At 33.2% G+C, this 11,637-nt stretch overlaps 1 protein-coding gene across 1 annotated transcript; it reads right to left on the reverse strand.

Annotated features, from left to right (window-relative positions):
- Positions 1–7,542: 7,542 nt before the first annotated feature.
- On the reverse strand, positions 7,543–11,054 carry LOC7491902 (replication protein A 70 kDa DNA-binding subunit E). The gene is made up of 2 exons (XM_002304341.4): positions 10,569–11,054; positions 7,543–10,149 (listed from the first exon to the last, which is right to left on the reverse strand). The coding sequence occupies exons 1-2, from the start codon at positions 10,841–10,843 to the stop codon at positions 7,860–7,862; spliced, it is 2,565 nt and encodes an 854-aa protein (XP_002304377.2). The 5' UTR covers positions 10,844–11,054; the 3' UTR covers positions 7,543–7,859.
- Positions 11,055–11,637: the final 583 nt, after the last annotated feature.

Here is an 11,637-nt window from a genome sequence, read left to right on the forward strand (position 1 = left end):
TATAAAATTTTAATTTCTTAACATCAAAGTTTTTAAAATAAAAAAGAATAATTACAAAAAAACACTTAATAACGATGAAAAAGATGATTGTAATGGTGTAGAGTTGTAACAACAACAATGTCTATAAGATTTTATAGTATGATATTTGTGATGTTAAAGATAAAGATTGGGTGGCGTGAAGATATTTGTTTGTTGTTGTGGAGATGGTAATGAGCAGTAAAAATAATTGTGATAATAATTATTATTATAATAATGGTTATTTATATGAAAATCATATATAACAATTGTATATTTTTTTAAATAAAATAATTAGTTTCGCGGATGTTGATAATGATGGTTGTACTTATAACAAACGATGATGGTTATAATAATGAAAGTTGTAAATATATATTAGACTAATGAACAAAGATATTTAATTTATTATCATAAAGACACGTTAAATAAAAGATGTTTATCAAAATCATAGAGTTCATGCATGTTTAAAACTATAAGCATGTAAAAGCATAACTAATGACAAACATGCTTTCAATATAAAAACAATAATATAATTCTAGCATGCATACTAAGCATATAATCAAACTTGTAATTGATATTAATTCAAAGTTCTAGATGCATACTAGTAATATATATATATATATATATATATATATATATATATATATATTAAATCATATAAGGTTACTTACTTATTGAAACACTTTAAAGTAACAAAATTTTTGTTGTTATCAATGATGAATTATTTATCATTAAAGCTTTATTGCTCCTCAATTGTACAGATATGATATTTGCAACCTCCCAAGATTCAAACATCATCTTAGTTTAGATGAACATCTAAACAAGATATTTGAACAAAAGAATATAAAACTCAAGCATTCCTTACAAAATGAACCTAAACTCTAGATTTAGAAGAAAAATCAAAGGTTAAAATGAGAAAAAAATACTAAAATATGAGCCGATGAAGAGTATTTAAAAATCTAACAAAATCAAGTTCTAAACTCTTCCTTCACTTTATTTTTTATAATGAATTTTGGAAGTTAAAAGGTTAAATAATTAATAAGAATTAATTTCTACCATTATAAATCCTTGATTAGCCACTATAAATTAAGAATTAAATGTAGAAAAACCAAGGATTTTTTGGAATTAGTTCCTTATTCATCCATAATTTGTTTAAATCATGTTAATTAAATAGATTTCCAACAAAAAAAGATATTGATGATAGTAGTAGAGGTCATACAATCAAAATAGTTTTATATATTTATTTTAATAATATATCATTTTTAATTAAAAAAAAAGAAATTTCATTCTTATTTCTTATTTTTATTCTCACCTAATAAAAATATGTTGACTTTTTATCTTCATTCTCATTTTTTCTTATAATTACTGCTTCATTACTTTTAATTAAATACATTTTCCTAAAGGATATACAATCCAATTATTATCAAATTTTAACTAAATACATTATCTTATAATTCTCATTTTTTTTTCAGGTTTAGACAAAGATAAATGAGTTTACCTTAGATTTTTCTGAACTACATGCACTACAATTCAAAAATACAGATCCTGTAACCAGACAGGACTTGATAGATAAAATTTGAGAAAGAAATAATAATGAAGATGACCAAGATAATGATACAAGATTTTAGAAGTGAAACATATAACAAAGAAGATGCGAGGAACAAAACACTTTTTTTTAGTTTAACGTAGGTGTTCGGGCCAGCTTGCGCGCACCTCGACTAATCCCACGGGCCCTGAAGTTAACGACCATGTAAGCCTCCAGTGGCCATCATATGAGCAACCACAGGGCTCGAACCTGAAACCACAGAGAGAGCAAACCTCTTGGTCCCAAAATCTTACCACTGGGCCACCACCTAGAGGAACAAAACACTTTGATAGATCATTAAGTTGGTAAAGACCATTCTTAACTCTATTTTGTTTTTTGTTTATCTTATCTTTCTTTCTTATTAAATTCATTCTTAAACTTACTTTATCAGTAATATGAGTTATCTTTAAATTCATCAAGTCAACTGGATCACGTCAAGACAACTCTTATATCAGGAGTGATCATTTTCGGTTCAGTTTGGCTATGTTTTTCCACTTTGTCTCGGTTTTTTTGGTTTGACTCAGTTCTGACTCGGTTTTTTTCCGGTTTGGGTTCGGTTCGGTTTTAGGCTTATAAAACCAAAACCGAACCGGCTGGTTTTTTCAAAATTTTAATCGGTTTTTTTTCACGGTTTAGTTTTTTCAGTTATTTTTTTCCGGTTTTCTCGGTTTTTTTACTCACCCCTATCTCTTATGATTTATTTTTAAACTCGAACTAAGTAAGAAGTTCAGTTAATATGTTTTTTTTGTCAATTTCATCCTCTCTTTTTTCAGGAGGATTTCTTTTAGAAATTTTTTTTAATCAAACAGTCAGATTATTTTTTGATTAGTCAAGACAACTCATATATGATTTACTTTTAAACTCGAGCCAAGTAGGAAGTTGAGTCGATAAGTTTTTTTGTCAATTTTATTCTTTTTTTAGGAGGATTTCTTTCTGATTTTTTTTTTTATCAATGAGTCAGATTATTTTCGGACTAGTCAAGTCAACTTGGTCATGTCGAGACAACTTTCACATGGTTTAATTTTAAATCAGGGCTAGACAAGAAGTTGGGTCGGTAGTATTTTTTTTTTTATCCCTAAGAGGCGTAGCGTGATGGCAAAGGGCTTGAGATCTGCACAGTAGGTCTCGAGTTCGAGTTAGGGCGTGCACCTCTTGTAAGAGCCTGGGACAGCCGGGGTTTTACTCGCTCATCTGGGCCCACAAAGTGCGTTTTTCAGGGGACGAGGTTTCCTCGAATAAAAAAAAAATATTTATGTCAACTTCATTATTTTTTCTTAATTTCATCTTTTAACTTTTTTTATTAGTTGGATAGGATGCTTTTAAGTTAGCTAAGTCGATAAGAATATATTATGATAACCCTTATACAATTTAATTTTAAACTTTTAAAATTTATCCATACCAAATTTAATAAAAATATAAAATAATTATATTTTTATAACCTTCATTTTTTTTATTTTTTATTTTTTAACCTGACGCTCATCACAACACTGGACTGTAAAGTGCAAACCACTACTACCGACTAATTAATTTTGCAAGATCGATCCATCATGATGTAATGTCAATTATTCAAAGACAAGACATGATTTTGGGGATCTCCAGACGTGCAATCAAAGGCTCTAAACAGGGAGGAGATGGCGTTGAACTGTAGATTCTGAGATCAACACGGCGTTGTTAGGAACAAAAGAGAAGGCGGTGTGCTTGCTTTGTAACATTTATTAAAACGTTGTCCCTTCACGTTGAACAGATGGAACGTGGCACCAACAAACAATCTCCACATTTATGTCTTGGGCACTCCATGTGAGCCAGCCAAGCCTCAATAATTCATCAACTGCCAGCTTTTTGTTCACTCGTGAAAGCCTCAACTCATTGCTTTGGGTTCGGAAATGATGCCCAAAGCACAAGCGATGTGACAACACAGACGAGACAGTACAAGACAGAAAAATAGAGGCAAAAAAACTATTTCTTTCTCCACATGCCTAGACCCCTTCTTCTTGTACACACAAAAACATTAATGCAATTATTTAATTAAATGAATTGAAGTTTTTTTTTCTGTATAAATAAATAGAAAAAAGTTATCATTAATAATTAAAATAAAATTAAAATAATTAAAATAAATATAGATTAAGATATTTAATCTAGTAATATGGGATATTTATCAACTTTCTTTACTAAATTTGTCTATTAAAATTAATTTTTTATTCAACCAAACAATAATAAAAATAGATATTCACACGAAATTGAATAAAAAAATAAAAATAAAAAATATTTATAAGGTTCCACGTGTTAGAAATATTATCTGAAAATAATTATTTTTTATTATTAAAAACAAATCTCACCTAAATAAAACATTAAAAAATATATATACATGAATTAGAATTATATCTTCAAGAATTAAATATATAAAAAATAATTTATTAAAAGCCTCTATTCAAAAGAATGCTAAATAAGCAAAATAAAAAATTATAGAGAATAGATATTAATTGAAACATAAATTAAAAGCATGTGGTGTAGCTTCTAACAACACACTGAAAGAATAAGTTTTGGATACTGGAAGACACTGCACACGTGTCCAAATGATATTTGGTGGTTTTTAGACACTGCACACATACCACTAATTTTTTAATTTTAATATTTATTAAATAACTTAAAAATATCAAATTAGCTTGACGGTTCTGAAATTAACAAAATAAAATAAAATTGTGCAAAGATAAAAGAACGTTGAATGTATGTTTGATCTTATTTTTATTCCAAGAGGACAAATATATCTTTCGACTGTATTTAAAAAGTAAAAGGCTTCAATACCCTCAAATTATAATTTAAATTTTTTGATGTGGAGGGTAATTTTAATAAAGTAATTTAATTGTTCATGCAAAATGAAAAAATCACATATACCTCCGGTCAAATTATAAATGATTAATTTGGCATGCAAAAAAAACCTAACTCCCTCCGGCACAATATTCATTGCAATGTAGCAATGAATAGTGAATTTAGTGTGTCCACGATGCCTACTACAGGGTTTCTGCTATGCAGCTTAGAGTTTTTGTTGACGAGATGGAGGTGTATGCGCTTCGCTGCGGGCAACCATGGAGCTCGTGGGAAGCGTAGGTGTGGCAACATCACAGATGAATTCTGGTGAAACCATTTTAATCTCTCCAGCAGCTGGGCAATTATCTGGATGCACAGGCGCGCGCATTTGTGACTTTAGCTTCTTTTCATCCCTCGCATGTGTGCTGAAGTCATGATGTGGTGTTTGCATTAAGCTTGTCTCAGCTTCATGGACATACTGAACCTGAATTTTAAGAATTACGTCAAAAGAATCTATCGTTAAGGCAGACCTGGTACTGGAAGTGGCCTGATGAGTTAGAGATGGAGGCGGAGGAAAAACAGCACCTGCTACCTCATGGCTTCAGATGGAAGAAAACCTACAGTGAACAACGAAGCAACTGGCAGGGAATTCTGCCGTGTACAGGATCGTTCTTTTGAGATCTGGCATGCCCGGGAGCTTGCCTGCTGGTGGGGGGGCATTTCAAAATGGTTCTTCAGACCTTTCAACTTCTTTAGGCATTCACTCCTGGTTTTAGTCTAGGGTTAAATGCTTGATCGACATCTCTAAAGAAATAGTGTAGACGTTTTGATAAATGCACAAATGGCCTCTTCTGAATATTAGAAAGTGAAAATCTGATTTCTTGATCTATCTTTTTTAATGCCAGGAGCCATAACACAGTGGACTGCAGTTCCATTCTCATTCTAAGTTTGCTATGAAATATTGAATGCATAAGCTATCTTTTAAACTATTAATTTCACCCACTCTTTTAATTAACTGATGCACTCTTTTTTTAACCTTTTATTTTGGTACAAGTTGCCTTAACAGTTGGTTGCTTGTGTTTGTTTAGTATAGGTGATTTTTAAAGGGGTTATTTTAATTGAAAATATATTAAATTCATATTTTTTAATATTTTTTTTATATTATGACATTAAAATCATAAAAAAATATTAAAAAAATTATAATAGTTGCTTTTTAACGTACATTATATTTGAAAATATATAAAAATAATTCTTTTTATTTTTTAAAAATATTTTTAATATCAACATACTAAAATTATTTAAAAATTTAAACAAAAAAAATTTATATTTTTATAAAATACTATTTGAAACACTTTTGAATAAGCGAAGGGAGGGTAGTTTTGATGAATGCTTCAAAGGAGTGATAGTAAGATATATGATTTTTTTGTTTATTTTAAAATATAAAAATTTATTTCAAAATTATCTACAACGTATATATATATACTAGTTACATGATCCGCGGCATCGCGCGGGTTAATTTTTTTAACATAAAAAAATTAAAATTTAAAAGTGTTAGGTCTTTCTGCAAAGTCATACCCAAGAATCTTGGGTTTGGCTGCAACGCTTGACCTAAAAATAATATTTATAATATCAATAATAATATTAAACTTACATGATTTAAGTTTAAGTGAGTCTGGATGCAACACCGGACTCAAGAGCATTGGATGTGGGTCTGGCTATAAGGTCGTGCCATAAAAGTGTGATAATTAAATAGATTAATTAAAAAGAAAAAAACCAAAGAAAAAAAAACCAATAGAAAAAAAAAACTAATAAAAAAAAAGAAAAAAATTTGAATTAACTGGGTTAACCCTTCAAATCAGGTTAACCCGTCAAACCTGGGATCCGCGTCATGAAAGTTTGATAACTAAATAGAAAAAAAAATTGACGGCTTAACCTAGAATTAACTGGGTTAACCCGTCAAGCCCGGGATACGTGTCATGAAAGTCTGATAATTAAATAGAAAAAAATTTAACATTAACAAACTAAACTAAACAAAAAAAAATTAATTAAAAAGAAAAAAAGCAAAAAAAATTCCGGGTTAACTTGTCAAGTCAGGTTAACCTGTCAAACCCGGGATCGTGTCATGAAAGTCTGATAACTAAATTAAAAAAAATTAACATTAACAAACTAAATTAAATAAAAAAATTCATTAAAAGAAGAAAAAAACACAAAAAAAAACAAAAAAAAAAACCTTTAAAGGCATAAAAAACAAATAAAAACAGAAAAAAAAATTTTAAAAAAAAACTTCACGTTTCACCGTGGACCGTAGAGTGAAACACTAAATAATTTTAGTATATTTTACAATTAATATACAATCAAATTATTTTTTTAAGTAAACACATTTATATAAGGACACTGCCCAAGTAAAACCCAAGAGATGTCCTCATCATCATTGTGATTACAGACGTTCCCTGTTGTACACTATTGACCTGTTTTACCTTGTTCACATCCAAACTTGCCTTATGCCTCGCCGTCGTAGCTGTGAACTGCAGAAATGACCGGAGACACCTCATCCCATTCTAGTCAAATTCCCGGCAATCTGCTATCAGAATTTTGATTCCACAATGTGTCATCCACAATCCTTGTATTGTCGCTTCCAAATTATTCTCCAAAATTATTCCTGGAATCTCAAATCCAGATAATATACCATTAATCGTTAGCATTCTATTCTTTGCGAATGGCAATTTGGCACTTCCATCTTTCAAAGAGGTCGATTGTCATGTAATGATTAGAAGCTAACATCCCTCTCCCTAATTATATTGAGTCAAAGCAATAAACACTTCACATATTGGACGAAAAGTTCCAGGACAGGCAATGAATTGAAGTTGAGCAATCTATGAGCTGCAAAGTAACGCAAAGGATATGATGAGAAAACAAGGAAAATTGTCATGATCAGATAGAAAAATTGATTTCTAGTATCCAACCCCAATTTGACAATGTGTGGTGAACAAGTTGGATATCCACACAAAGCAATTTGATTCCCTGTTGTGCAAGTAGCAAGGGAACAATGTACCGGCGACCTAACTCTAGGGTTTAACATGAGCTGGCTTATAAGACATGCAAGCTACTTTCCATTTAACAAGAATAGAACGAGAACATGCAAGAATACAGAGTAAATTTAGAAGAAATAAAAAATTCAGAAACATATAAACAAGCAAGAATTAATACAGGGACCACTATTTATGAAAATAAGAAACAAACAAAACATTCAGCTTCAAGATAGATGATGAAGCTAAAATTCATGACATCCCTTGCAAATTCATTGATGAACCAAATTCTGTACAGACTAAAGATGCACAGAAACCACAACCTTTACGATATTAAACAAGCTAAATCCCATCACCTACTAGATAACATCTCAAAAGGCATTCAACATTTGTAGCACATACTTCTGCTGCTTAATTTCCAGGTAATCTCAGAAACCACCCACATGTTGCTTTGAAATACCTCCCATTTTGCCAGAGCTGCTTAACCCAGGGCAGTCTCTTGCCCAGTGCCCAACTTGATGGCATTTATAGCATTCACCAGTGCCCCCCTGAGAAGTTCTATTGGCATAGCTCCCTCCCATAGACTGCCCCGGAGCATTCACCATACTTGGGCAATTTGCTGAGCTATGACTGGTGGCCCCACAGCTGTTGCAGCTTCGATAAGCACCGGAAGAACTTTGCATGGGGAACATAGGGTTTTGCTGGTTTCCATACTGGCCCAATTGATTTGCTGGTAACCCGACATTACCAGTATAGCTGGTGCTCCCCACAGGGTTTGATCCTGGTGGTCCAGCTTGTCTGCTTCCAAAATTTCCAATTACAGCATTATTCACACCAGGGTTATGGTAACTAGATTCTGCTTTGCAGGCAAAAGAAGTATCATTCCCTGATTTAAACTTCTCCATCATATCCAGAAGAAGCCTGGACTGAGATGAATAATTCACCTTTTCTGATTTGACAACAGTAGACTTTACACGCTGTTCATCACTGAAAGTTTCCTCCTTCACTTTTAACTTGAATACATATCTACTAAACAGAACCTGGCGAAGTACTTTTGAAAATCCCTCATCATCTTGCTGTTCATGCTTCAAATAATGCAAATCTTTTGCAGATATACCCATTATCTCCTCACCACATTCCTGGAATGCAGTCACCCATGATATGCCAGTATGGTCCTGTATCTGAAACTGGAGTATATATCTGTAGTCACATTCATCCACAGATTGATCACACTTTTCACACCGCCACTTCCCATCTCCATTATTGGTGACTTTTTTATTGCATGGCCGTTCCCCTGACATGATGGGGCAAGCTGTATAGCAGAAATTGTCAGACTTAACATATATAACAGTCGCAGGGACAGTGATCCAATCAGGCTTCTCAGATGTTCCTAGCCTCTCATCCTTTATTTGAGAAATAGTCTTCATGACATCTGACCTACCCAAAGTTGAAGTTTCCCTAGAAATTGAAAGAGAAGGAGTGTTCCTCCCATCTCTGTCAAACCATTCCTTTAGCCTGTTAGCCTCTGGAGAATCTGGTTCTATAAATAGCTGACTTGTAGATATAGTCCCCACTGCCTTCCCACTAAATTCACTGATTCTACCTGATTTGACAGCAAGAACAGGGAAACCTCCTGAATCACAGATGTGTTGTAGCCTTTGACCCTCAGCATTGCAGAAATTTCCCCAGAGGGTTAATTCAACACTTCGACCAGACATATCCTTCAATTGGAGGGTTCTCTTCTGAGTTTCTGTCCCATTTTTTCTCATTAACGAAGTAGTGGGAGCAATGGATGTTACCACCCCAATTACATCCACAACACTATTGTTCTCCATGTCTTCAACATCACTAATGGGACGGAAATGAAATTGCTGCTTTGGAATTGTGTTGTCATCCTCAAAGCATGGCTGTATGGTTGAAGTGCTCTCCAGGAAAATTTCTAGATCATGACGAAGGTGGTTGAAATTCTTTTGAGCAGGTTTTAAATTTCCCTTGGAAATCAAATAAACCCTGCCAGCTTCAATCTGGTGGTAGAATTGGTCAGCCACCTGGTTAAAGCAGGTCACTCTGATCTCTCCGCCATCAGAATCAAGAAGATCGAAGGAGAAAACTTTACCATCACCACGAGTATTATTATAATGCCTGAGCTCTCCTTTTGCAGTCACCCTAGCCTTAATAGTCCACCTACCCTGGTATGGATTCAATGCTGTTATTGGAATGATCCTTGGAGGAGCCTCATTCCTAGCAACTGGTCCTCTGTTACTGTACATTGGAGGCGGTTGCTGATATGCTGACTGTGGGGGGCGGGAATAACTTCCCATATGAGGCTGTGAAATTTCTGGTCTAGGGTTAAGGTAACCTGCATTCTGATTAACATACAACCCGCTTGATGGAACTGATCCAGCAGTAGCTTCTACTTTCGGATAAAGTGGTGGAGCATTTGTTGGAGCAAACCTTCCTGGGCCATAATTGCTAGAAGGGGGTGTATTATGAAACTGATTTATCTCAGGGCTTTGTACAGGTGCTGCAGACATATTTTGATTCCCAACCACACCACCAGTAACTGAGTTGGTACCAAATGATTTAGGACTTGCATTGACGTTTCCTGGTTGAGCAACCGGTGATGGTGAAGGCCCTGAAGATCTTTGAGCCGATACAGGATTTCCAATCAACTCACAATCTTCAGCTACCAGGGCCAATTCGAGAATAATAATAATCCTGGATTCAATGAACAAACAACTTCAGCAGCAATAACACAACGTAGCACCAAAAGGGGAAGCAGAGTTTAATTGCTCCAAAAACTAGTAGTGTCATCATCATTTCAGCTTCAAGATGGGTACATAAAACTTCTTTTTTTTTTTTTCATAAAGATTCTACAAGTAAATGGGCGAGCACCCACGCACAAAAGCTTTCGAAAAAAAATGCCACTATATCAAAACTAACGCGCACACTTTACACACAACGAGCAAGACACGAGAATAATAGAAACAAAAGCAATTTACCTACTACCAAATTACATAAATTATACCCAAAATCTTCGAATAAACAATCCAAGTAACAATCTCTATCAAATCCCCTTAAACACATCTTTCTCTATTTCCTTAAACTAAGACAAAATCTTTAAGAAACAAACTTACATGCGGCCTTGAACGGTAGTACAAGTATACTGATTCAACTGAACAATAGAACCAATCCGCAAGTTCCCGTCTTTAACCAAATGATTAATTTGAGTCCCAAGCATAGCTTGTTGCAAATGAGACCCATCAGATAAAACCAACCGAAACCGATCACTCTGTTGCGGTTGCTTCGTCTGCACCTGCTTCAAATCTGTCACTTGCAGCGTCGGCTTCAGTTCGGCCGAGGTGGCTCCTCCGCTCGTTATCTTGGATATTGCTCCTTCCGTCAGATTCATAGTAAGATTGAGTGTTTGTGAAGGGATAAAGGAGGGAAAGAAGAGAAAACGAGAGGAAATTGGGCGTTTGGTTCGCGAGAAAGTTTTGAATAGGAAACCCTAGAGAGGATAAAAATGTTGAAGAGGCGCCGGGATTTATTTGGGAGGGAAAGCCTAGAGCCCTTCGGTTTTGCAAATTTTCTGATCTTTAAGATTTTTGAAGTACCCGAAGTGTAAGATTAAAGAGTGTTTTTAAACAAAAAAAAATATTATATTTCAAACCAACTAAAGTCAAGTGGACAGTGAAAGTGTGAGAAGTCACTTCCTCTTTCTATTTTTTATAAAAGAAAATTAAAAAAATGCAACTTTAGGAAAAAGAGTAGTCATATTCTATACGGTCTATATCTCGTTAATCTACATTTAATTGTTCAGTTAATGATGATTATTAAATCTCTTAAATGAACTTATTATATTAATAATACTCTAAAATACATGGGAAAGTATTGTAACTTTTTTCATGTCACATGTTTTTTTTTTATTTTTTTGTATTTCTTTTTTTTGTTTTTTTTTTAGGTTTTACATGTTTTTTTTTCTAAGATTGTCTTTTTTTTATTGTTTTTTTTGTGTTTTTTTTCAAAATTATTTTTGTCGATTTTTTTTAATATGAAACTGGTTGAAAATTCAAAATTTAGTTCTGTATTTTTTTTCTTTAAAACATTATGGATTACTACAATATTTTCTTATGTGGTTTTTTTTTATGAATTTTTTTTTAAATGGTCTTTGTCGATTTTGCTTCGTAGTTTTTTTCTTTAAAA

The sequence above is a fragment of the Populus trichocarpa genome, chromosome 3, assembly GCF_000002775.5.
Source record: "Populus trichocarpa isolate Nisqually-1 chromosome 3, P.trichocarpa_v4.1, whole genome shotgun sequence".
NCBI classification, from domain to species: domain Eukaryota; kingdom Viridiplantae; phylum Streptophyta; class Magnoliopsida; order Malpighiales; family Salicaceae; genus Populus; species Populus trichocarpa.

Bases quoted from the DNA above. Each gene is read 5' to 3' on its own strand.
- LOC7491902 (XM_002304341.4), bottom strand. From the start codon at position 10,843: ATGAATCTGACGGAAGGAGCAATATCCAAGATAACGAGCGGAGGAGCC. The intron at 10,150-10,568 runs GTAAGTTTGTTT...CATTGAATCCAG, and splicing joins ACTACCGTTCAAGGCCGCAT to GATTATTATTATTCTCGAAT.